This window comes from Drosophila bipectinata, chromosome XL, assembly GCF_030179905.1.
Source record: "Drosophila bipectinata strain 14024-0381.07 chromosome XL, DbipHiC1v2, whole genome shotgun sequence".
In the NCBI taxonomy this organism is placed as follows: Eukaryota; Metazoa; Arthropoda; class Insecta; order Diptera; family Drosophilidae; genus Drosophila; species Drosophila bipectinata.
Window position 1 is genome coordinate 10,123,572 of NC_091734.1, and position 26,611 is coordinate 10,150,182.

Here is a 26,611-nt window from a genome sequence, read left to right on the forward strand (position 1 = left end):
TAAGGTTATATGAAAGTATCTCTTGTTTTCGTATTTAATCGAGAAAAAAATAAAACCAAAACCATTAGAACCTGAATATCAGTATTCTATAAAGATTTCCAAAACCGATAAAAATCCGATATATCCTTTAGCCGCCCTTGTGTCATCTCTATTTCGAATGGTTTCACTGATAAAAGGCCATTAAGTTGGAAAGAGTCTTAACTTTCAGTAATTGGCCTAATCCAGTGGGAAAGATAAAAATTAAGATTCCGTAAGCATTCCTCGACCCGTCCCCTCCCATCCCCTCCCCTCCCTCTGGGAAATGCAATTACCAAATGAGAGGTACTTGGGACCCGCTTATCTAACCGCCATGCCTCCGGGTGGGTATACCTGGAACTGGGACTGGGACTGGGACTGGGTCTGTAGGGGGAGGCGACATGCTTGTGCAATTGAAACTTATCTAAGCGCATTTGCATCGCAGTAAGCCATCAGGAAAAGGCAGTCAAGCGGGCCCATCTATGCACCTATTCCCCCCCCACACATACCCCCTATGTATATATAAGATAGTTCTATATAGAACCATCTGAAAATCAGGAAAGATTGAGATACGAAGAGTACCTCAATGTTGGAGTGCATACTTGAGGGTTTGTTTTTCCACTTTGACGGTTGCCAGCCAGAGATAGAAAATTCCTGGAGTGCAGAAAGCTATAGGAATAGAGTCAGCTGGTATAAATAGATTAATTAACTAGTTGGAATTGAAATCAAAAACAGGTGACGATAAGCCGGGTATTGGACAATCGATATATAAATAAAGAAATAATATTAATGGCCTTGAATGTGGCTATTACTACATACTACTTAAGTTTCTCAATCCTTCCGAGAAATGGAGACTCACCTGGGTAATAGCACCTGTTAAGTACTTCTCTGGTACTGGTACTGTTACTGGTACTTGCTTTCCGGCCAAAGTTTCCCGTGAAAATGATCCGATCCGAGACTGCCACCGGACGAACGGAGCTTTCAATCATTGAATCATGTACGGATTTAGAATCGAATCGAATCGATTCTGATTGAATGATATACTGGGGGCAATACGAAATGAAATCTATGCCTTTCCTCTCCCAAAAAAGCTACAAAAACTTGATTGGCAGTTATTTACAATTCAAAGATGTCGCGTCGAGTATTTTGTGGACAGGTACTGGCCTCCTCCTCCTCCTCCTTCCGATCCCGCAATCTTTATAGTTATGGCTATAGGTGATAAATCAAAATATCACCAAAACCGATCTATAAATATGCTATAATATATATATATATATATGATATATAATATAAACCCTTTGCTGAACAGCAACCTACACTCGAGAGATTACCAAAAAAGATTCGCGAAAAAATTCTTTATTCTTTGATGGAATACAATAAATTAGAGGGCAAATAATTATAATGGCACTTGAATCGGTTTCGAGTACGTCCCGTGCTCCTCCATTTACGACCGATCGTATTGAGATACGGACTATATATATATATATAGAGAGACCCAAGCTAAAAGTCCCTGCCCTGACTCTTTGCTGATCCGATTCCTATCCATTTCCATTGATGGATTCATGACTCCGAGTTGGACTCCTCGTGGCTGCCGCCGTCGTCGTCGCTGCCGCTGCTGCTGCTGCTGCTCTGTCGGCAGCAACGCCAGCTGAGGCCTGGCCCGTCATAAGCTGGAGTCTGGCCGAGTATAAATTCAGTCGGGGTTCGGCCGTGGAGCGACCAAAAAGCAGCCAGCTGTGGCAACTTACCACCCACCCAACCACCCACCCATTCATTTTCAAACCAAATACTAAGCCAAGTAGTGCCCTGATCCGGATCGGAAGTGAAAAGCGGTCCGTGTTTGACATCACTAGTGCAATACACTCGAAATAAAAAGGTACTACATCCTCGAATACCAATAACAGTGCTCTATTTTTTTTTACAAGTGTGATTTTTAAAATGAAGTTATATACAAGTTTTTTAAATTAAAACTAAAAATTATTTTGAGGATGAAGTTAAATTTTTTTGTAGTGTAAAGGTCTTTGGTTTTTGGTAGTTCTTAAAACTAACAGTTGTTTTTTAATGATTATGGTTCGGATATTCATTTAAAAATTATGAAAAAATTTAAATACTTTTTTAATTCAAACTTAGTACTTAAAACTTGAACTAAATCAAGTTTTCTTGATAATAATTCAATAATTGTGAAATACACAGATATATTACATCAAAGGCCTTATTCACTTTAAAAACTTGAAAACTTAAATGATAAAGTTTTATTATAAAGTTTTTAAAGATAAAGACAAATATCTTTAGCTACGAATTTTTAAAAAATCATTATACGAATTTCTTTTTGAGACTTTAACATTCCTTAAAGTTTAAGACATAATTTTTATTAAATTTTGTTTAAAAATGTATTAAAAATACACTTCCAAAGCTATTAAAAAAAACACTTGCTTCAAAAAAGGAAACTTTATATCATATTATTTATTAAAATTAACTTAATATATTTTTAATAGTAATAGTAATATAATATAATACTATATTAATATAGTTACTATAATACTATATTAATACTATATTAATATAGTTGTAATATAGGATTATATTATATCTATTATTATAGTAGTTTCTTATAGTTACTCATACTTTCTTAATAGTTTTTTGAATTTTTTTATTTAGTAAAACATTATTACCTTATCCCTTACCTTACCCCCTTTTAGGGGTTCTTTCGACTTCAAGAACAGGCCCGACTTTGGTTCATTGAACCCCCCTAAAATAGAACCTGCGATTCGATATATATAAGTACATATATCAGAACAGTATGGAATGGGATTAGATTTCCAATTGGCCAACCTGTCAACCTGATATCTTGCACAAGCAGCACCTTGAGAACCCGAATCCACATTCCAATATAATTCGCTTGGTTTTTTGGTCCAAAATTACAGGCCATGGCTCCTCTTGGTTGCTTTATTTTGATTTTTTTTTTTGTTTTTGTTTTTTATTTGGGAAATTGTAGCTCTGAATAACCACCTCTATTTGAAGTGTTATTTTTTTTTCGGGGACCCTAGAGTGTCGGGTCGTAAATCTGCGCAGCAATCGAATCGTAGCACCCATAGCACCTACCTCTCCAAAATATGATTCAATCAGACTCGAGTGGCGCACGGCAACCTGTCGCACGGCTACTAAATATATACATATATATATAATGTATAAAATATTTGTATTTATTTACTTTCGGATCGGAATCGGACACACATGTGTGTGGAATTATACCCCAAAAAAACAGAAACAGAAAGAGAGAAGGCATCTTATCAATTATTTGATTACTAGTTGCCGCTTATCAATTAATTGAGTCAAATGTTGTAAATTGTGAGTGCGAGTGCGAGTGTCAAGTCCAAGGAACCGAGGGGAACAATCGAACAAATGCACTCAGTACTACATATATGTCGTATACCTTTCCCCTTAACCCAAGCCACCTGTACAGTGTGTTCTGCTGATTAATTGATTTTTGGGGAAGGGTAAGGGCATTGACTGCGGAGGCTTTGACTCTCAAGTTTCGGAACACAAAAGCATGCTTTTTTTCAAATAATTTTGAAATTGAATCCCGACCTAACCCAACAGGGATTTCTAAATATTTTTAAAATCATAAATCAAAAACATAAACCTTTATTTATGATTGGAGTTTTTTATATTTTTGTTTTAAGATTTTCAATGTGAGGGCATCTCGATTTCGTCGCATACTTTTTTCTAATTTATCAACTTGTTTAAATTCCTTCTTTGCTTAATTTAATTGTTTATGCAATTTCGTGGAAATGCAAATTGCAAACTGCCAACAGCCAACTGCAAATTGCAAACTGAAAATGGCAATTGCATCGATTGCATTTTCTGCTTTTTTTTTTGTTTTTTTGTCGATTGTGGAATTATGCAATGTCGGAAACACTGTGTATAGAATGAATATCAGGAATTGAATGACTTTCAGGGTAACTATACTCTACACTGCCAGTCATAAATGTATAATTATTTCTAGAGGGTTTTGTTTTCATTTTTAATTATAGATTGCAGGGTTTTCCCTTCTAAACCAGAAACTACTACTAAAAACATGCTTTTTTCAAAAAGGGTTTTTGATTTTACATTTAGAAACTATATTCATTGAGGATTTCATCAGACAACCCTTTAAAAGTGATAGCTAATCATTTTTCAGATAACATTGGAGAGGTTTAAGAGGTTTTTCCCTTCGTAAATAGTGGAGACAAATTCCCAAAAAGAATGCTTCTTCTAAAAAGATTTTATATCCATTAAAGCTTCTATTCATTTATTATTTAATCTTTAAACCTCTTCTAAATTGCTAGATAAGCATGTCTAGAGATAGTATATTATTTCAGCTTCGAGGTGGTTTCCCCTAGAAATTACGTCTTTAGTCCCACTCATAAAATTTCCAAAAAGCATGCTTTTTTCAAAAGGGTTTTCGATATTTTTTTGTATAAAGTACATTCATTGAGGATTTAATCATTAAACCCCTAAAAAGTGGCAGATAATCATGTCTTGAGATATTAATATGGCCCTGGTCTTTTCTTTTAGTAATGATATCTATTAGTCTTAGAGATAAAGCCCAAAAAAGCATGCTTTTTCATCTATTCTCAAAAAAACTCTTCTAAATTAAAAGATAATCATATCGTGAGATACTGCTATAACCCTGTGGGGTTTTCCTTCATAAATTGGCTCTAATAGCCTTGGAAGTTTTATAAAAGCATGCTTTTTTAATGGAATAAGATTGCTTAGTATAATCTTTTGTTTATTTTAAATAAACATATACACATATAAAAGGCTAGCTTATCATTCTAAAGACTATTATTTCCATCATGGTGGTTTTCCCCAACAAAATAGCCTCTGAGATAAAGTCGGGAAAAGCATGCTTTTTTCTATAAGAGATTTGCGCTTTTTTTTTTAAATCTATTAATGATTTATTATTTAATGATATGATTTTAATTATTATAATTGGTAGCTAATCAGAAGTTACTATTATATCTCTTGGATAAAAATTAGTTCCCTCATAAAGTCAGAAAAAGCATGCTTTTTATCTTGAAATAAGGTTTTTCAACCTTTTAACTTAAAAATGAATTAGTTCAATATTTTATTTCAAAACCTTTCTATAAAATGTTAGATAATTATTCTTTAGACTAATATTAGTATCTTTTTGAGTGTTTTTCCATTAAAATTGGACCTATAGACCCAAAAAGTGACAAAAAGCATGCTTTTTTTAAATGAAAAATGCTTTTTTGAACTTTTCTCTTAAAAAATTAATAATTTTATTATTTTATTTCTAAATCCTGTTATAAAATGCTAGATAATTATCTTAATTATCATTCTTAAGGCTACTATTTTTGTCTTGGGGGTTTTCCCATAGAAACTGGGCCTGTTAGTCATAAAAGCAAAGTCCTAAAAAGCATGCTTTTTTTATAGGGATATATGTTATATCTTTATGATACGAAAGGTTTATATATTTATGTCCTATTATTTAGATAAGATAGTACCTAGATGGACTTATATAAATCTGTATTCAGATCCTATTATGCCCACCGTGAGTGTATTCCTTGAGTTATGGCGCAGTAGTCTTAGCAGCCCGGGTATTCCATCTAAGACGTCATCAGAAAACTAGACTTGGATTCGAACAGACCAAGTCGGGTCAGGTCAGGGGACGGAAGGCAGAATCCGATACAGATACAGATCCATTTACGATTTAGATGCGAGATGTTCAGAAGATAATTCAAAATTCAAATTTAAGAGTGTTGAAACATTAGCCGACCACCTCCTCCTGATAATCGGCCTCCAATTAATATACTTCCTGTCTTTTATTTCATTTCCGATTGCCGTTGATCTTCGCCAGAAACACACAGCAGAAATGGGTCTACTGAGCGAGGGCAGTCCACTTTCCTGGGAGGAGACCAAGGCGCTGGCGGATCACGTACGCGAGCACGGAGTCAATCAGTTCATCAACCTCTACCACAGACTGAAGGATCGCCAGGGCGACATCCTCAAGTGGGGCGACGAGGTGGAGTACATCATCGTCAAGTTCGACGATGAGCAGAAGGTGGCCCGTGTGGCACTGCGCGCCCAGGACCTACTGGCCGAGCTCAACGAGAAGGAGCAGGCCGATCCCAAGGGCGTCAAGTCCCTGTGGCGTCCCGAGTACGGTGCCTACATGATCGAGGGCACGCCCGGCAAGCCCTTCGGCGGCCTGATGGCCCACTTCAACCTGGTGGAGGCCAACATGCGCTACCGCCGCGAGGAGGTCACCGAGCTGCTGGGCAGCGACGAGTGCGTCATGTCCATCACCAACTTCCCGCGCCTGGGTGCCCCCAATTTCACCTATCCGCTGGCCCAGCCCCGCCCCGAGGATCCGCTCAGCTCGGCCAGGTCCCTCTACTTCCCGGACGAGGCCATCTTTCCGGGTCATCCCCGCTTCAAGACCCTCACCCGTAACATTCGCAAGCGTCGTGGCGAGAAGGTGTCCATCAAGCTAAAGGGTGAGTGCCAGTCTTGGACGGAATACTGATCCGAATCCGAATCCTTAACTTATCCTTATCCTTCTCCACGCAGTCTTCAAGGATGTGAAGACCAAGCTGCCCGTGGAGGGAGCCCCGCCAGGAGAGCCGGACGTCGTTTTGCTGGACGCCATGGGCTTCGGCATGGGCTGCTGCTGCCTGCAGCTGACCTTCCAGGCCTGCAACATCACGGAGGCGCGTCGCCTCTACGACCAGCTGGCCCCGCTGTGCCCCATCATGCTGGCCCTGACGGCCGCCTCGCCCATCTACCGCGGCTACCTGACCGAATCGGACTGCCGCTGGAACGTGATCAGCTCCTCGGTGGACTGCCGCACGGAGGAGGAGCGCGGCCTGGCTCCGTTGAAGAACCAGAAGTTCCGTATCGCCAAGTCGCGTTACGACTCCATCGACTCCTACCTCTCGCCGGAGGGGGCCAAGTACAATGACGTGCCGCTGACCTACGACGATGCCGTCTACCAGCGACTCATCGACGGCGGAATCGACCATCTGCTGGCCCAGCACGTGGCCCATCTGTTCATTCGCGACACGGTGTCGCTGTTCAGCGAGAAGGTCAACCAGAACGACAACGAGGACACGGACCACTTCGAGAACATCCAGTCGACCAACTGGCAGACCATGCGCTTCAAGCCACCGCCGCCCAACAGCTCCATCGGCTGGCGGGTCGAGTTCCGGCCCTGCGAGGCCCAGATCAGTGACTTTGAGAACGCGGCCATCGTCTGCTTTGTGGTGCTCCTGACTCGCGTCATCCTCTCGTACCAGCTGAACTTCCTCACACCGATCAGCAAGGTGGATGAGAACATGCAGACGGCCCAGAAGCGCGATGCCTGCCGCAAGGAGAAGTTCTGGTTCCGCAAGTCCTCCAAGACCACCGAGCAGCGCGCCGCCAAGGCCAATGCTCGGGCTCAGGCCGAGGCTCAGGCTCAGGCCAATGGCAAGGCCACTTTGAACGGAGGAGGAGCTGGTGTGTTGGAGAACGGAAACGGCAACGGGCTGGCCAACGGAAGTGGCAGCGAGAACGGCGACATCGATGAGCCGCTCACCAATGGCACTGGTCCCAAGCTGAACGGACACGCCGCCACCAATGGCACTAGCAAGACCAATGGCACCACCAACGGCTCCACTAATGGCCTCTCCAATGGCACCGACAGCGATCACACCGACACCGATGACGAGGAGAACGAGCTCTTCCAGCTCCTCTCCATCAACGAGATCTTCAACGGAAAGGTGAGTCCCCTTTGGACTTGAGTCCTTGGAGCACTAATCCTTATGCTAATCTGTTCCACAGCCCAATGTATTTCCGGGTCTGGTGCCGCTGATCCGCAGCTATCTGCAGTCCATGGAGGTGGACACCGACACCCACTGCACCATCGAGCAGTATCTGCGCTTCATCCAGAAGCGTGCCGCCGGCGAGCTGATCACCACGGCCACCTGGATGCGTGAGCAGGTGCTCAGTCATCCGGATTACAAGTAAGTTACCCTCATGGTTGAGTCTAGACTCACGTGCTCTAATCTTCTCCATCTCTCTCTCTTGCAGGCAAGACTCGGTGGTCAGCGAGAGCATCAACTATGATCTGCTGAAGCGCATCCAGAGCATCCAGGAGGGCAAGCACGTGGAGCCGGCACTGCTCGGCCAGGGCTATCATTCCAAGACGAAGACGAAAGAGTTCATTCCGCCGGCACTGCAGAAGCAGCTGGCCAAGAACGGGTGCTGCGAGGAGAAATGATTGAGGAGCGCGCTACGGACGCGTCCAACGCAGCTGGCCCGCGTCGGCCGGTGGCGAATGTGATTCGGGTTTTGTGGGTCCCTGAGATGTTATGATGATATGATGGTGATGTATGTAACAGCGTAACATGATGCGATGCAAGGCGAGGCATAGCTGGGCGCTGAGCAGAGTGGACCAAAACCGGAAGCGAAATTGCAACCGGAAGTGCAGAGCGAAGAAGCAGCAACATTTATCAATATTATTTTTATAGCATAATTTAAACGAAGAATAACAATTAGTGTGTGTGTGCACCGGAATCCTAATTGTGGACAAATGTTTTGCGGCTGAAAAAAAAAAAAAAAACTACAAAAAAAAAATAGACGGTAGCACGTGGAGGCGGAGAGGATAATCGGACTGCCAGCCCACCAGATATAGGGCATATAGGGCATCAAGGAAACGAGGCTTCTCTGCCGCCACAAGGTCCTAAAATCGAACCGATTGCAATAGTTAGAAGTGGAAAATTACAATATATTACTAACCATACCCAACCGACTACAAAACCAAGATAAATCTCAACCAAGTGCCGTTCCACAACACCTAAAATACATAGCTAAAAAAAAATAAAAAAAATGATAATGGGAGCAGGAGGAGGTCCTCTTGAGAGCCGGCTCTTGTTTTGTTTTCGTTTAATTACATATATATATATATATTTATTATGATTATTCTTATAAAAATTTCAAGTAAAACACAACTTTATTATTATTATTATTTTTTTTTTTTAAATAGATATATGTATGTAAAACACAACCACGCAACAAAAAATGTCTAAAAAGTGGCCTGATGTTATTAAAAACAAAATAGATATATTATAACTAAGCAAAAAGAAAAATCTAAACACTACTGAGATGAACGAACTTTTGCAATTATAATTTATTGTGTATGTGATTGTTTTCACCATTATGATATAATTATTATGGTTTACCCATTTATGCAACTATTGTGACCACAAGCAAGCAAATAAACGGATAAAAAAATTGTTGAATCTTAACTAATTGAAATGTATTCCCTATATACACACTATATATACATATATATACATCCCCCGATTGATCGAGGGAACTTTGATAAAATGCCTTCTGTAACGAAACCCTGTACTTATATATATATACCGTTATCAATCCCCCCTAGGAATGTTAGTCTAGACTAAAATAGGAAATTGCGAATTGCCAGAAGTGCTCGGAAGGTAGTCAGATATAACCACATATATATATATACTATATATACTATGTTCGCGTGTGTAAAAACTATGTGTGCCACAGGCAAAGAGTTATACCAAAATTTGCTAGCCAATTTGTAAGATGTGTGCGGCATTTAATTTACATTTTTTTTAAACATTTTTAACGAAAACAACATACAGATCCATTTATTTGCTTGTCCCCAACCGAAAACCCCATAGAACCACTCTGTATGTACTATACCCACACCAAAAAAAAAAAAATGAAACTAATATTCAATGCAAGAAAATAATAAAAAAAAAAAAATAAAAATTGTTTTGCAAAAAAAAAAACCACCAAACTTTTGCAATTTAAATTTGGCGCCAAGAACCGTTGGACTATCGCAAAGATATCGATTGTGGAGGTGTGGGTTTCGATAAATGGGGAGCAAGGCCGGTGCCATCTCTAGTGGAATCTGAGCAACAACAAAAAAAAGTGAAAAACAATAAAAAAATGAAGGAAAAAAAAACAAAAGTGATTGGATAAGCAAGCGTGTTTGTTGATAAATAAAATTCTGCTATGGGGATAGTTCTTATAAGTTCTTATGTGATTATTAAGTGATTGGTTTTTATAAATTTTTTGTTAAAATTAAAAAGACGAATACTGCCAGTCCTTAAAAAGGATAACAAACTCCAGTGTTACCGTTAGGCCGCTCCCCGCTAACACTCTTCCCCAAGTGTGTGTGTGTTTGTGTTTGCTTTACAGTTAATTAGGGTGGAGGCTGCGGTGTAAATGATAATTTGTCGTTGCTTTAAGTAACTTTGGTCCACCCAACTCTTCCGGTTCATCCTTTGGTGTGTGTGTGTGTGTGTGCCTGCCGAGAGAGAGATACACGAAGGCTCCTCCTTAACTTCCCCTACCACCACCACCCACCACCCCACCAGAGACAAAAAAAAAAAGAAAAACATAAAAACAAGTGCATCTGCCGAGCAGAACATCGCACATCGGAATTAATCAAGTGAATTTACGGGGTGGCGAGTCACATTCGGGTGCAGCTGCCGACCGGACAACAACAAATGATGCCACTGAACGCAGCAAGTCCTGCCAGTTAGTAGTTGTAGTGGAAAAAGGACACAAAAGGAAACAGGAAATCGAGCACAAAGCGCAACTAAGCAAACACGCCCATCAACCCAAACAACAACAACAACAAGAATAGGGGAATTTGGAATCGGAAGGACGAGAACTTCCTTGACTTGCAATATATGCAAACGTCCTTGGACGGCAGCGGAAGGAGCAGGGGTTCAACGGAGTAGGCGAAGGATAGACAACAACAACAACAACAACATCGAAAACTGACAAACACAATTTCAGTAAAAGGTGCGCCTTAAAAGATGGGTAAGTGGGCTTTCTTTCTTTTTCTTTACTTTTATGTCCTTTAGGGCTCTTGTTTGTGTCCTTTTGTCGCATTTGCATACATTTGTATGCGATTAGTATGTTTAGACTGTGTGTGTGTGTGTGTGTGCGTGATGGGCGGCGGAAGTGGGCGTGGATGTGTGGGTGAGAGTCCAGCAGGTGCTTCGACAAGTTCCGGAATCTGTGACACGGAGGAAAAGGATAAAAACCAAAGACAATACCCACATGCTCTTGGAATTTGGCCAAGAATGCTTCAGAAATTATGAATTCCAGTTGACAGATCCTTGAGATACACACAAATTATTAGTTTCTATTTTTTTGTTAAGTTTTTTTTGATATTTTATGTATTTTTAGTTCTTAATTTTAATTATAAATACAATGAAATTGTTAAAAGGTTTCTAATTTCTAAAAAGATCTGCAAAGAACTAGTTCTTTTAATGATTCTAAGAAATTTTTAAAGAAAATTGCAAGAATTTTTAATAAAAATGTAGTTTTAAACATTTTTTATTATTTAAATTGCTTAAAGCTAACAAATTCTTAATATTTTTTATAATAACATATCCCTATACTTTATTTTATTATTATTTGACTTCAATCATTTTTAAAACATTTAAAATAAAAAATTATTCCAAAACTTATATAAATAAAAAAAGAAAACATATTTTATCAAAAACCAACCAATAATTCCAATTTCTCCTCTCTATTACCATTAAAAGATTAAATATTTAAGCATTTAAACCGTTATTAAGTGGTCCAACCATGAACTAGTTCCAGGCCTAAGAAAAAAGCTCAGCTTTAGAGCGGGAGAGAACCAGTGTCCCCATAAGGACGCGCGCGCGTGGAGAGCGGGAAAAAGATGGAAAGATAGTGCCACTCAGCGAGAGAGAGAGAGAGAGTGGGCGGGGCAGTGGGGGCGAGTGTTTTGAAACGGATTTTTCCGTGTTGAGATTTTGTCCGTGAGCAGCAACAACAAAAACAACAACAAGGATAATAAGAAGGAAAGCGAAGAGCGCAGAAGCCTGCACAGAGGCACGTGCCTCTCTCCATGTATGTGTGGGTGTGAGGGTGTGAGTTGGCGAGGAAAACAATGTAAGCTGAAAAGGATCAAAAGCGCAAGGCGTTGTTGCAGGACCAAAAAGCAGAAACCAGAAACCAGAAACCAGAGCAAGCACAGACAGGAACCGAAACAGAAATAGAAAAAGGAACGGAAATGTAAGAAAAGGAAGGCACGGCGAGGCGGTGCTGGGCGGTGCGATGGCATGAAAATATGAAAATTGCATTTTCCTCTTCCTGTGTGGGGGAGCGCTCTTATAAAATTCCACCTGCCTCTTGGCATTGCTGTTGTCCTGCGGGAGTGTTGGTGTATGCCGAGAGTGCACAGAAGAGTCCTGCAGTGTGTGCAGTGGGCAGTGTGTGTGTGTGTGTGTGTGTGTGTGGGGTTTGATGCAAAAGGACCCCCTCAAGTAAAAGAACAAAAAATAAATAAATAAATGGTAAAGGAAAAGGATAACCGTCGGCAGTCTGCTATTTGGCCCTCGGCAGTGAACTTTACTTGCTGCTGCATTTTCCGATTTTCCCATTTTCCACGTCTCTGTCTCTGTGTGTGTTAGTGTGTGTGTGTGTGTGAGTGCCGACGCCCTCAGCCCAAAAATTATAATCCTAACCATCCTAGTTATCCTTATAATTAATATTTTCATCATATCCTTGCAGCAGCTCCCACATCGCCTGCAGGAAGTAACGGTTCTGGAGCAGGAATAGGACCAGGACCCGGGACAGGACTAAAAGCCAGTGGCGGCCAGTGCACGGAAATTGGAAACAACGGCTCGGACAACGGCATCGAAATGCTCAAGGCACTGTACGACTTCCAGGCGGTCTACCCGAAGACCATCAGCTTCGATGAGGGCGAGTACTTCATCCTCTACCAGACCTCCGCCCGCCAGCGCAATTGGTGGCAGGTGGTCAGCATGAAGGGCAACATCGGGTTTGTGCCCTCGAATTACGTAATGAAGATTAAGGTGAGTAGCATGGCGTATCTGGATGGCCCATCAATAACCGCTTTCTGCCTCCAGGTGGAGCACGACTTCCTCATCAGTTTCCTCAACTCCTCCATTGAGTCGCTGGAGAAGTGCACGGAGCACGAGATCAATGGCATCATGTCCAAGGACGAGCTGTTGGACAGACTGCGCGAGAAGAAGCACACCATGGAGCGGCTATATGCGGTATTCCATCCATAATCCTCTCCAGAAACAGCAATCCTCTAGACATTTTCCCATTTGCAGGAGAGCTCTGAACGCGACGGCGACTCCTCGCTGTCCTACTCGCACAGCTACAGCGACAAGGGCAGCCACCGGCACTCGCATCCCCATCCCAATCCCCACCAGCAATCACATTCCCAGCGCCGCCAGCACAGCCCCCCGCCGCAAAGCAGCGGCGGCTCCCAACGCCTCGATATGAGCAAGAAGAGCATGTCCAGTCCGGCGGTGGGCATGGTGGAGTCGCCCAGCACCGGCAGCATCCAGTTCCAGGCCAGCAGCTCCGTATCCGGCAGCTGCACCATTCAGACGCCTCAGCAGCAACAGCCGCTCCCCGCTCCGCCGCCAGCGGTCCCGGCAGCAAGCAAATCCAACGCCGATGTGGCCCAGGACAACAGCATCACGTCGGAGCCCTCGGAAACGACCACAACCACCACCACGACCAGTGAGGACGTGGTGACCACTTACAAGGAGACCAGCCAGCCGAGCACGAGCCAGCACAAGGCGCAGAATGGAAGTACTGCCTCTGTCTCCGCCTCGGTGTCCGCGTCCGCCTCGGCCTCGGCCCTGCGGAGCGGCAGTATCGGGAACGGCAGTGGCAACCGGAGGGGCAGTAACGGTGGCCTGGGCAACGACCTGCAGCCGGACGAGGCGGCGGCGGACAAGTCGGAAGACGTTAGTGACGCCTGCCAGGCGAACGGAGACAGTGCGGAGAACAGCCAGGCGCTAGACAGCATCGAGAGTTCGTCGATGCCGCGGCAACGGAGTCTGGGCGGCCGGAGCGGCGAGGAGGGTGCCGCCGGAGCAGCGGGAGGTGGGCAGCTGAAGGTGGAGTCCTCGGATGTGTATCAGATCGTTGACGCCCTGCGGCGGAACACGAACCTCAGCTTCGACCTCTCCTGCGAGGCATTGCGCGTGGTGCTGACCAGCCTGGAGCAGCTATACAATGGCGCCATCAATCCCTACTTGGAGGCGGTGGCGGTTCACGTCACCGGCAAGGTGGCCACGCCCAAGGAGCTGCTCGGCATCACGCACGATGCCAAACGGCTGCAGTACCTCTTCGCCCAGCTGGCCGACTGCAAGAACGATACGGAGCAGCGCACCTGGATGCTCTACGAAGACGAGGAGGACATCATCCAGTTCCTAGAAGAGCTGGTCGAGATTCTGGTGAGTGTTCTGGGAGGATCCTCTGGGAGGTTGATATATCCTTGCCTTTTTTTAGAACAATGCTGATGAGAATATAAGCTGCTACGAGATGTCCTGCGACCAGTACCAGATGTTCATCAACCTGGTCCAATACTACCAGATGGAGACGCGCTGGTCCATCAAGAAGCTGCTGCTGAAGACCTTCACTGCCGCCTGTCATCTGGACTACATCATCGTGGACATTCTGCTGACCTCAGTGCTGCCTCTGGAAATTGTAATTATCATTACTATCATATCCTTGGACTGGACACTAATCATATCCTTCTCCTGCTCCAGGTTGAGGACATGAAGACCCACTTCTCCAACCTGGATCGCTTCAAGCAGCTTGTCAAGATGCTGACCATTATATTCTCGCTCGGCCAGCCCATGCCAGTCAACCATCAAGGTGAGTCTATGAGGATTAGATGACTAGAAGATGTCTAATGAATCCTTGTCTTAGACTACTTGGGCGTGCACTTTGCCAGCTTCCTGCTGGAAATCGTGGAAGGCAACAACCCGGAGCTGCTGGTGGACATGGTCATTGCCCTGATACTGGCCTTCAACCAGCAGTTCAGCGAGCACACATTCAACGTCATCATCGAGGCGATGCAGAACCTGCCCTCCGCCAAGGTCTTCACCGAGAAACTACTGCTCCTGCTCAACCGTGAGGGTGAGTCCATCTGCTAAGTGAATTGGATTATGAATTATTCAGCTAATGGTTTGATTTTGGATCTCCCAGATGACCCCACACGCCTGCTGAAGCATCCCAACGAGCACATGAACACGGTGCTCCGCATGTTCATCGACATTTTCAGTCATTCGGATACGGCGGGAATGTTCTACACGAACGACATCAAGGTCCTGATCGATATTGTGGTGCGGCAGTTGTCCGACTTGGATGCCGGCAGTACGGTAGGTATCGAGGACAAGAGGCCATCTAGAAGGCACACAAGTGATATGTTCCTTTTTCAGACGCGACCCTGCTACCTGGAGCTGTGCCGGCGCATTCTGCGGAACACCAACTACCAGGAGCATCAGCATCGCAAGCACGACCTCATGAAGATCTTCACGCGCATCTTCTGCGAGGAGACGGAGTGCAGTGCCTCCGACCAGCAGCTGGTCCGGGAGATAGCCAACGAGTTCCCGCAGCTGTTCAAGGCCTAAGCCAACCAGAGCCAACCAGAGCCGAATCCAAACCAGAAATCAAACCAAAAATCCAGATCCCGTCAGACCGGGATGATCAAAATTATAAAGCGTAATGCTAGTGAGGCGAGCCGGAAAAGCGAGCCAACCGTAAAGTCTTAACTTCAACTTTGATCAGCGAATTGTTATGCATTTGTTCAGCCTCTCAGTCTCTCAGTGTCAGTCTTGGCTAGCCCCTCCTCCCAGGGACACTAACATATATATATACATACATATATATATATATATACCATATATCTTATGAACATAGTCTGTAAGAAGGTACTAGGTTGCATGGAACGATAGGAGGTAGGACTGTAGACAAGGGGGAGCTGTAGCCAGTATAGTCTTACGATCATTTATCGACCCGTAGGTCTATATAGATCAAGATCATTTCACTAATTTAGACTAGTTTAGTCAGGGACATTTTAAGCGAGAAACTAGGATGATCTGAGCCTCACTTTTAAATTTTTTGTAGTTATTAAATTAATTAAATTATTTGGAATTCAACAATTTTGAGATATGTAAAACCCAAGTAAGAGTAAAGCCTAAAGGAAGCAAGTCAGTTGGATGGACTTGACTTGAATATTTATAGCCTAATTATACACCTAATAACGAAAATATACATCCAAGAACGAAAGGGTTAATTGCAATCTTAAAAGAATAAACTAAATAATAATAAAAAACAAGTATTTGCAGCTAGCAGAATCGAAATCGATATCGAAAACGAAAACGAAATTCAAAGGTAAAACGAGCATATAATGTTGAATTTGTTTATATAATCTATGAGGAGGAGTACTAAGCCGAACAAGAAACCATTGACAATTGTTAAAGCTCAAATACATATACAATATTGATTGGAAAAGTTGAAAAAAAAAATAATGCATCAATTACAAAAATGAATCTAGAAAATGAACTGCAGAACGCATCATCATACCTGTCTCTCCCTCTATGTATCTCTCTATCTCACTCTATTCAAAGCTAAATAACGAAACCAAGTTTGTTATAATCTATTCTCTATATAAAGTTTATATTATAAACCCTCCCCCTCCCCCCCACATCGGTTTTAAACACAAGATACAGATCTCTATGCCTTCGACTTTGTTTCGAATTCACAATTTTAAATTGTTCCAAAAAAAACGTTTTTGAATTATGATTATATATTATTGTGTTGTTAAGTGTAGCTGTGAGACGTTTCAAAAATCGAAAATCGGTCAAAACTTTTATCTATTATTAAGTTTATTGTTAGGCATTGTTAAATTGTTTAGGAATCAAATTTTAATCAAAACATAAGAGCAGAATATTAAAACACACTCTCATCTTTCAATTTCAAATCTTTGATTATTTTTCTGAAAACAAAAAACATAAAGAACGGCTGGTGCAAAACGAATTTAGGTTGCCAAGTTTAATAACAAAAAAAAAATACTGATATTTACAAGTAAATATATAAATAATATTAACATGTATGGATTAACTAATCTAAACCCACAACTAAAACTGGGGGAAAGGAAAAGCAATTGTCTTTGAATCAATGCCTAAATATTAATCACAAATTGTACCTTTCGATTTTGAATTAAAAAAAAACACTCTTGGCAATTGAAAAACAAAAAAACACTAAAAATAAAATAAAAATTAAAATAAAATCAATGAGGCAAAGTGCAGTAAGCACAGCAGCAATAAAAACAAGCAACAATAAATGTTTAATAGTAACTTCGTTAACAGTAACAACAAAAACACGTTTTAAGTCAAGCAAATAGAGTTCATTTTAAGGATTGTTAACTTCTCATTTTTTAAACACGAAACAGAGATCCTAAAAAAAACCAATTAAAAACAAAATACAAAACAAAAATACAAGTTTTAAAGCAACGCATTCAAAATGTAACGAATCGAAATTGCAATTGTAAGAAACGAAATAATAAATGCAAAATAAAAATTAAATTTAACTATTTGCTAATATTTATCCCAACAATATTTTATAATCTGGTCTAATTATAATCCCCTAGGGTGGATAACTTTATTTCATAATTGTCTGATTAACTTTCTTGGGTCTTTTTTGAACCCACTTGTCCAGGATGTTTTCTTGAAATAAGGATTATTTTTTGGCTGAATACCAAATCCGAATGGGGACACACGCATCCTGGAGAGTCCCCCTAGGAGTGTATGTTTTACCCCGCAAGAATCGGCTAAGAATTGGCCGAGATATAGCCTTTCGGGGGGCATATTCTCAAAATGCCACTTTCTCATATTTCCGTTGCCTAATTTTAAGGGCAACAGGAAGTCAAATAGCAATGACGACAAGAATTAACCGTTTTTGCCTATTACATTGCCTAAAATGTTTTCATTTTAGTAGAAATTTAATAAAATAAAAAAATAATTTATTTTAAAAATAGCGCCCTCCTCCTCGATTCTCAAAGGTTGCACTTAAGCAAGCCTGAAAATCAGAAAATATATTTCCGATTTTTTATTTTTTGTATTTTTTTTGCTTTTATTTTTGTTGTAATATTTGTGTTGTATTTTTTTTGTAATTGGGGATCTGTTAATAAATTGAGGATTACATTTAAAAAAATTTTTTTTTTTTTTATCTGAAACTTAGATCGATTCAGGTCATCCCCCTTATTCATATATCTACCTATTTATATCTCTTTCTAATTCAAATTAAATAGCAGATATGTGTGTAGATAATAACGGTTGCAGTCTTGGGAGAAACAATGTAGCTTCCTATAAACGCCCTCACACGGATATAAACAGAAGCAATAAGGGTATTTTGGCGCCCTCCATTGTTATAATTTTTGACCGTGGCGACATCTCTTAGCCAAAAAATACAAAGGAAATTGTCAACAGATGACGCTGTTGAATTTGTAGGTGTCATTTTATATCAAAAAATTGCTTAACTTTTAAAGCAAAAAATGTTTGACAAAAAATATTGTATTCCCAGAAGTTAAAGGGAAATCAATCAACAAATCGTTAAAGTTATCCCCCGCAAGAATCGGATAAGAATTGGCCGAGATATAGTCTTCGAAGGGGGCATATTCCAAAATACCGCTTTGTGAAGGGGTCTCCCCAGGAAAAATTTAAAAAAAATCTAAAAAATATTTTGTGTCGAGATTTCAATGCAGATTGATGGGAAATCGATCAGCAAATCGTTAAAGGTATCCCCCGCAATAATCGGATAAGAATTGGCCAAGATATAGTCTTCCAAGGGGGCATATTCCAAAATACCGCTTTCTGAAGGGGTCTCCCCAGGAAAAATTTGAAAAAAATCTAAAAAATATTTTGTGTCGAGATTTCAATGCAGATTGATGGGAAATCGATCAGCAAATCGTTAAAGGTATCCCCCGCAAGAATCGGATAAGAATTGGCCGAGATATAGTCTTCGAAGGGGGCATATTCCAAAATACCGCTTTGTGAAGGGGTCTCCCCAGGAAAAATTTAAAAAAAATCTAAAAAATATTTTGTGTCGAGATTTCAATGCAGATTGATGGGAAATCGATCAGCAAATCGTTAAAGGTATCCCCCGCAAGAATCGGATAAGAATTGGCCGAGATATAGTCTTCGAAGGGGGCATATTCCAAAATACCGCTTTCTGAAGGGGTCTCCCCAGGAAAAATTTGAAAAAAATCTAAAAAATATTTTGTGTCGAGATTTCAATGCAGATTGATGGGAAATCGATCAGCAAATCGTTTAAGGTATCACCCGCAAGAATCGGATAAGAATTGGCCAAGATAAAGTCTTCCAAGGGGGCATATTCCAAAATACCGCTTTCTGAAGGGGTCTCCCCAGGAAAAATTTGAAAAAAATCTAAAAAATATTTTGTGTCGAGATTTCAATGCAGATTGATGGGAAATCGATCAGCAAATCGTTAAAGGTATCCCCCGCAAGAATCGGATAAGAATTGGCCGAGATATAGTCTTCGAAGGGGGCATATTCCAAAATACCGCTTTCTGAAGGGGTCTCCCCAGGAAAAATTTGAAAAAAATCTAAAAAATATTTTGTGTCGAGATTTCAATGCAGATTGATGGGAAATCGATCAGCAAATCGTTAAAGGTATCCCCCGCAAGAATCGGATAAGAATTGGCCGAGATATAGTCTTCGAAGGGGGCATATTCCAAAATACCGCTTTGTGAAGGGGTCTCCCCAGGAAAAATTTAAAAAAAATCTAAAAAATATTTTGTGTCGAGATTTCAATGCAGATTGATGGGAAATCGATCAGCAAATCGTTAAAGGTATCCCCCGCAAGAATCGGATAAGAATTGGCCGAGATATAGTCTTCGAAGGGGGCATATTCCAAAATACCGCTTTCTGAAGGGGTCTCCCCAGGAAAAATTTGAAAAAAATCTAAAAAATATTTTGTGTCGAGATTTCAATGCAGATTGATGGGAAATCGATCAGCAAATCGTTAAAGGTATCACCCGCAAGAATCGGATAAGAATTGGCCAAGATAAAGTCTTCCAAGGGGGCATATTCCAAAATACCGCTTTCTGAAGGGGTCTCCCCAGGAAAAATTTGAAAAAAATCTAAAAAATATTTTGTGTCGAGATTTCAATGCAGATTGATGGGAAATCGATCAGCAAATCGTTAAAGGTATCCCCCGCAAGAATCGGATAAGAATTGGCCGAGATATAGTCTTCGAAGGGGGCATATTCCAAAATACCGCTTTCTGAAGGGGTCTCCCCAGGAAAAATTTGAAAAAAATCTAAAAAATATTTTGTGTCGAGATTTCAATGCAGATTGATGGGAAATCGATCAGCAAATCGTTTAAGGTATCCCCCGCAAGAATCGGATAAGAATTGGCCAAGATAAAGTCTTCCAAGGGGGCATATTCCAAAATACCGCTTTCTGAAGGGGTCTCCCCAGGAAAAATTTGAAAAAAATCTAAAAAATATTTTGTGTCGAGATTTCAATGCAGATTGATGGGAAATCGATCAGCAAATCGTTAAAGGTATCCCCCGCAAGAATCGGATAAGAATTGGCCGAGATATAGTCTTCGAAGGGGGCATATTCCAAAATACCGCTTTGTGAAGGGGTCTCCCCAGGAAAAATTTAAAAAAAATCTAAAAAATATTTTGTGTCGAGATTTCAATGCAGATTGATGGGAAATCGATCAGCAAATCGTTAAAGGTATCCCCCGCAAGAATCGGATAAGAATTGGCCGAGATATAGTCTTCGAAGGGGGCATATTCCAAAATACCGCTTTCTGAAGGGGTCTCCCCAGGAAAAATTTGAAAAAAATCTAAAAAATATTTTGTGTCGAGATTTCAATGCAGATTGATGGGAAATCGATCAGCAAATCGTTTAAGGTATCACCCGCAAGAATCGGATAAGAATTGGCCAAGATAAAGTCTTCCAAGGGGGCATATTCCAAAATACCGCTTTCTGAAGGGGTCTCCCCAGGAAAAATTTGAAAAAAATCTAAAAAATATTTTGTGTCGAGATTTCAATGCAGATTGATGGGAAATCGATCAGCAAATCGTTAAAGGTATCCCCCGCAAGAATCGGATAAGAATTGGCCGAGATATAGTCTTCGAAGGGGGCATATTCCAAAATACCGCTTTCTGAAGGGGTCTCCCCAGGAAAAATTTGAAAAAAATCTAAAAAATATTTTGTGTCGAGATTTCAATGCAGATTGATGGGAAATCGATCAGCAAATCGTTTAAGGTATCCCCCGCAAGAATCGGATAAGAATTGGCCAAGATAAAGTCTTCCAAGGGGGCATATTCCAAAATACCGCTTTCTGAAGGGGTCTCCCCAGGAAAAATTTGAAAAAAATCTAAAAAATATTTTGTGTCGAGATTTCAATGCAGATTGATGGGAAATCGATCAGCAAATCGTTAAAGGTATCCCCCGCAAGAATCGGATAAGAATTGGCCGAGATATAGTCTTCGAAGGGGGCATATTCCAAAATACCGCTTTCTGAAGGGGTCTCCCCAGGAAAAATTTGAAAATAATATAAAAAATATTTTGTGTCGAGATTTTAATGCAGATTGATGGAAAATCGATCAACAAATCGTTAAAGGTATCCCCCGCAAGAATCGGATAAGAATTGGCCGAGATATAGTCTTCGAAGGGGGCATATTCCAAAATACCGCTTTCTGAAGGGGTCTCCCCAGGAAAAATTTGAAAAAAATCTAAAAAATATTTTGTGTCGAGATTTTAATGCAGATTGATGGAAAATCGATCAACAAATCGTTAAAGGTATCCCCCGCAAGAATCGGATAAAAATTGGCCGAGATATAGTCTTCGAAGGGGGCATATTCCAAAATACCGCTTTCTGAAGGGGTCTCCCCAGGAAAAATTTGAAAAAAATCTAAAAAATATTTTGTGTCGAGATTTCAATGCAGATTGATGGGAAATCGATCAGCAAATCGTTAAAGGTATCCCCCGCAAGAATCGGATAAGAATTGGCCGAGATATAGTCTTCGAAGGGGGCATATTCCAAAATACCGCTTTCTGAAGGGGTCAGAAAAATTTGAAAAAAATCTAAAAAATATTTTGTGTCGAGATTTCAATGCAGATTGATGGGAAATCGATCAGCAAATCGTTTAAGGTATCCCCCGCAAGAATCGGATAAGAATTGGCCAAGATAAAGTCTTCCAAGGGGGCATATTCCAAAATACCGCTTTGTGAAGGGGTCTCCCCAGGAAAAATTTGAAAAAAATCTAAAAAATATTTTGTGTCGAGATTTCAATGCAGATTGATGGGAAATCGATCAGCAAATCGTTAAAGGTATCCCCCGCAAGAATCGGATAAGAATTGGCCAAGATAAAGTCTTCCAAGGGGGCATATTCCAAAATACCGCTTTCTGAAGGGGTCTCCCCAGGAAAAATTTGAAAAAAATCTAAAAAATATTTTGTGTCGAGATTTCAATGCAGATTGATGGGAAATCGATCAGCAAATCGTTTAAGGTATCCCCCGCAAGAATCGGATAAGAATTGGCCAAGATAAAGTCTTCCAAGGGGGCATATTCCAAAATACCGCTTTGTGAAGGGGTCTCCCCAGGAAAAATTTGAAAAAAATCTAAAAAATATTTTGTGTCGAGATTTCAATGCAGATTGATGGGAAATCGATCAGCAAATCGTTTAAGGTATCCCCCGCAAGAATCGGATAAGAATTGGCCAAGATAAAGTCTTCCAAGGGGGCATATTCCAAAATACCGCTTTGTGAAGGGGTCTCCCCAGGAAAAATTTGAAAAAAATCTAAAAAATATTTTGTGTCGAGATTTCAATGCAGATTGATGGGAAATCGATCAGCAAATCGTTAAAGGTATCCCCCGCAAGAATCGGATAAGAATTGGCCAAGATAAAGTCTTCCAAGGGGGCATATTCCAAAATACCGCTTTCTGAAGGGGTCTCCCCAGGAAAAATTTGAAAAAAATCTAAAAAATATTTTGTGTCGAGATTTTAATGCAGATTGATGGAAAATCGATCAACAAATCGTTAAAGGTATCCCCCGCAAGAATCGGATAAAAATTGGCCGAGATATAGTCTTCGAAGGGGGCATATTCCAAAATACCGCTTTCTGAAGGGGTCTCCCCAGGAAAAATTTGAAAAAAATCTAAAAAATATTTTGTGTCGAGATTTCAATGCAGATTGATGGGAAATCGATCAGCAAATCGTTAAAGGTATCCCCCGCAAGAATCGGATAAGAATTGGCCGAGATATAGTCTTCGAAGGGGGCATATTCCAAAATACCGCTTTCTGAAGGGGTCTCCCCAGGAAAAATTTGAAAAAAATCTAAAAAATATTTTGTGTCGAGATTTCAATGCAGATTGATGGGAAATCGATCAGCAAATCGTTTAAGGTATCCCCCGCAAGAATCGGATAAGAATTGGCCAAGATAAAGTCTTCCAAGGTGGCATATTCCAAAATACCGCTTTGTGAAGGGGTCTCCCCAGGAAAAATTTGAAAAAAATCTAAAAAATATTTTGTGTCGAGATTTCAATGCAGATTGATGGGAAATCGATCAGCAAATCGTTAAAGGTATCCCCCGCAAGAATCGGATAAGAATTGGCCGAGATATAGTCTTCGAAGGGGGCATATTCCAAAATACCGCTTTCTGAAGGGGTCTCCCCAGGAAAAATTTGAAAAAAATCTAAAAAATATTTTGTGTCGAGATTTCAATGCAGATTGATGGGAAATCGATCAGCAAATCGTTTAAGGTATCCCCCGCAAGAATCGGATAAGAATTGGCCAAGATAAAGTCTTCCAAGGGGGCATATTCCAAAATACCGCTTTGTGAAGGGGTCTCCCCAGGAAAAATTTGAAAAAAATCTAAAAAATATTTTGTGTCGAGATTTCAATGCAGATTGATGGGAAATCGATCAGCAAATCGTTAAAGGTATCCCCCGCAAGAATCGGATAAGAATTGGCCGAGATATAGTCTTCGAAGGGGGCATATTCCAAAATACCGCTTTCTGAAGGGGTCTCCCCAGGAAAAATTTGAAAAAAATCTAAAAAATATTTTGTGTCGAGATTTCAATGCAGATTGATGGGAAATCGATCAGCAAATCGTTTAAGGTATCCCCCGCAAGAATCGGATAAGAATTGGCCAAGATAAAGTCTTCCAAGGGGGCATATTCCAAAATACCGCTTTCTGAAGGGGTCTCCCCAGGAAAAATTTGAAAAAAATCTAAAAAATATTTTGTGTCGAGATTTTAATGCAGATTGATGGAAATCGATCAACAAATAGTTAAAGGTATCCCCCGCAAGAATCGGATAAAAATTGGCCGAGATATAGTCTTCGAAGGGGGCATATTCCAAAATACCGCTTTCTGAAGGGGTCTCCCCAGGAAAAATTTGAAAAAAATCTAAAAAATATTTTGTGTCGAGATTTCAATGCAGATTGATGGGAAATCGATCAGCAAATCGTTAAAGGTATCCCCCGCAAGAATCGGATAAGAATTGGCCGAGATATAGTCTTCGAAGGGGGCATATTCCAAAATACCGCTTTCTGAAGGGGTCTCCCCAGGAAAAATTTGAAAAAAATCTAAAAAATATTTTGTGTCGAGATTTCAATGCAGATTGATGGGAAATCGATCAGCAAATCGTTTAAGGTATCCCCCGCAAGAATCGGATAAGAATTGGCCAAGATAAAGTCTTCCAAGGGGGCATATTCCAAAATACCGCTTTCTGAAGGGGTATCCCCAGGAAAAATTTGAGAAAAATCTAAAAAATATTTTGTGTCGAGATTTCAATGCAGATTGATGGGAAATCGATCAGCAAATCGTTAAAGGTATCCCCCGCAAGAATCGGATAAGAATTGGCCAAGATATAGTCTTCGAAGGGGGCATATTCCAAAATACCGCTTTCTGAAGGGGTCTCCCCAGGAAAAATTTGAAAAAAATCTAAAAAATATTTTGTGTCGAGATTTCAATGCAGATTGATGGGAAATCGATCAGCAAATCGTTAAAGGTATCCCCCGCAAGAATCGGATAAGAATTGGAGGCGATATAGCCACTTTCTCATATTTCCGTTGCCTAATTTTAAGGGCAACAGGAAATCAAATATCAATGAAGACAAGAATTAACCGTTTTTACCTATTACATTGCCTAAAATGTTTTTAATTTAGTAGAAATTCAATAAAAAAATAAAAATAATTTATTTTAAAAATAGCGCCCTCCTCCTCGATTCTCAAAGGTTGCACCTAAGCTAGCCTGAAATTCAGAAAAAATATTTCCGATATTTTATTTTTTGTTTTTTTTTTTTTTTTTTGTTTGGTGTACCTATTTGTTGTAATATTTGTGTTGTAATTTAATATTACAAGGTTAGAAACGACCTCATATGCGTACATATCTCTTTCTAATTCAAGTCAATTAGAGAAGCATAGCTTCATACTGACCATGTGTAAATAACGGTTGCTGTATTGGGAATGAAATAACTGTAGCTTCCTATAAGCGCCCTCACACGGCGAGAAAGAGAACCAATAAAAGATTTGGAGCTCTCTATGGTTATAATTTTTGACCGAGACGACATCTATTAGCCAAAAAATACAAAGGAAATTATCAACAGATGACGCTGTTGTAGTTGTGGGTGTAATTTTATTTCTCTTAATTAGTTAATTTTTAAAAGCAACAAATTATTTTATTTTAAGCGCTTAATAGTTATATTTAATATGGGAATCGTTGAGTATCAAACATATGCTTATCCACAGATTTTAAATATATTGGTAAAATTCTCCAGAAAGGCCAAAGTTCAGTCTAAAACTTTTTCACAGCACATAATGATGTATTCGATTATTCGAATACTAGTATTCGATATTTAAAATATTAGTATTCGATATTTAAAATATTGGGTTTGTTCAAGTAACATAAAATAAAATGTAAAAGGAAATTCCACAACTATGTATCTCTAATAGGGAATTGGGATTTCCTATAGAATTAGGATCTGCCGACTATATCTTATGTATTATGAAAAACTATTCACACGCCTCCAACTTTAAATAAGTTTTAAAATTAAGCGTTTTCGAAATCAATATACATAATTTTATAAAAATTAGAGTGAATATAATCAACGGCTTAATTTTAAAACTTATTTAAAGTTGGAGGCGTGTGAATAGTTTTTCATAATACATAAGATATAGTCGGCAGATCCTAATTCTATAGGAAATCCCAATTCCCTATTAGAGATACATAGTTGTGGAATTTCCAATCAGTTATATGGCAGCTATAGAATGTAGTAGAAACAGGCAGACTGACATGCTTCTATCAACTGGAGGTGATCTTGATCAAGAATATACATAATATGGTCGCTATGACCCTTTCAAGAAAATAAACAAAAGTGTTAGTAGGTTTTTTTTTTTAGTTGAAATGATGAAATGCTGAGTTAAAATGGAGAATTGACCACATTCTTAAAAATAAAAGAGTAATAGTTGAAAGACATTGTTGGCATTATTTTTATTATCATTAGTTCCTTATTATTATTCCACATTATTATTTTTCATTAGTTCAAAATTGTTTCTTAGAAGCTTTTTTAAGATGTTTTTGATGTTTTGGGTTTGTTCTAAAAAAAATCTGTTTTTCTTTTTGAAACTGAAAAGTTAGTGCAGTATTTAGTCTCAAAAGGATAGCTAAAACTTCTGATTATAATATTCTATATGTTTGTTCTATTATG

The 26,611-nt window shown here is 40.2% G+C and overlaps 2 protein-coding genes across 4 annotated transcripts; both read left to right on the forward strand.

Annotated features, from left to right (window-relative positions):
- Window positions 1–1,730: 1,730 nt before the first annotated feature.
- Window positions 1,731–9,308, forward strand: Gclc (glutamate--cysteine ligase). The gene is made up of 5 exons (XM_043210135.2): window positions 1,731–1,891; window positions 5,879–6,518; window positions 6,592–7,781; window positions 7,843–8,024; window positions 8,092–9,308. Exons 2-5 carry the CDS (start codon window positions 5,894–5,896, stop codon window positions 8,279–8,281), a joined length of 2,187 nt encoding a protein of 728 aa, XP_043066070.1. The 5' UTR covers window positions 1,731–1,891; window positions 5,879–5,893; the 3' UTR covers window positions 8,282–9,308.
- A 666-nt stretch (window positions 9,309–9,974) lies between these two features.
- LOC108120129 (NCK-interacting protein with SH3 domain) lies at window positions 9,975–17,462 on the forward strand. 3 transcript variants are annotated; one of them, XM_070282116.1, is made up of 9 exons: window positions 9,975–10,869; window positions 12,598–12,902; window positions 12,957–13,106; window positions 13,167–14,306; window positions 14,362–14,559; window positions 14,622–14,730; window positions 14,785–14,994; window positions 15,064–15,236; window positions 15,297–17,462. In XM_070282116.1, the coding sequence occupies exons 1-9, from the start codon at window positions 10,866–10,868 to the stop codon at window positions 15,486–15,488; spliced, it is 2,481 nt and encodes an 826-aa protein (XP_070138217.1). In that variant the 5' UTR covers window positions 9,975–10,865; the 3' UTR covers window positions 15,489–17,462. The 3 variants fall into 3 exon arrangements, with proteins under 3 accessions (XP_070138217.1, XP_070138218.1, XP_070138220.1); XM_070282117.1 differs by having other exon boundaries at window positions 12,601–12,902; XM_070282119.1 differs by lacking the exon at window positions 9,975–10,869 and adding an exon at window positions 12,080–12,099.
- Window positions 17,463–26,611: the final 9,149 nt, after the last annotated feature.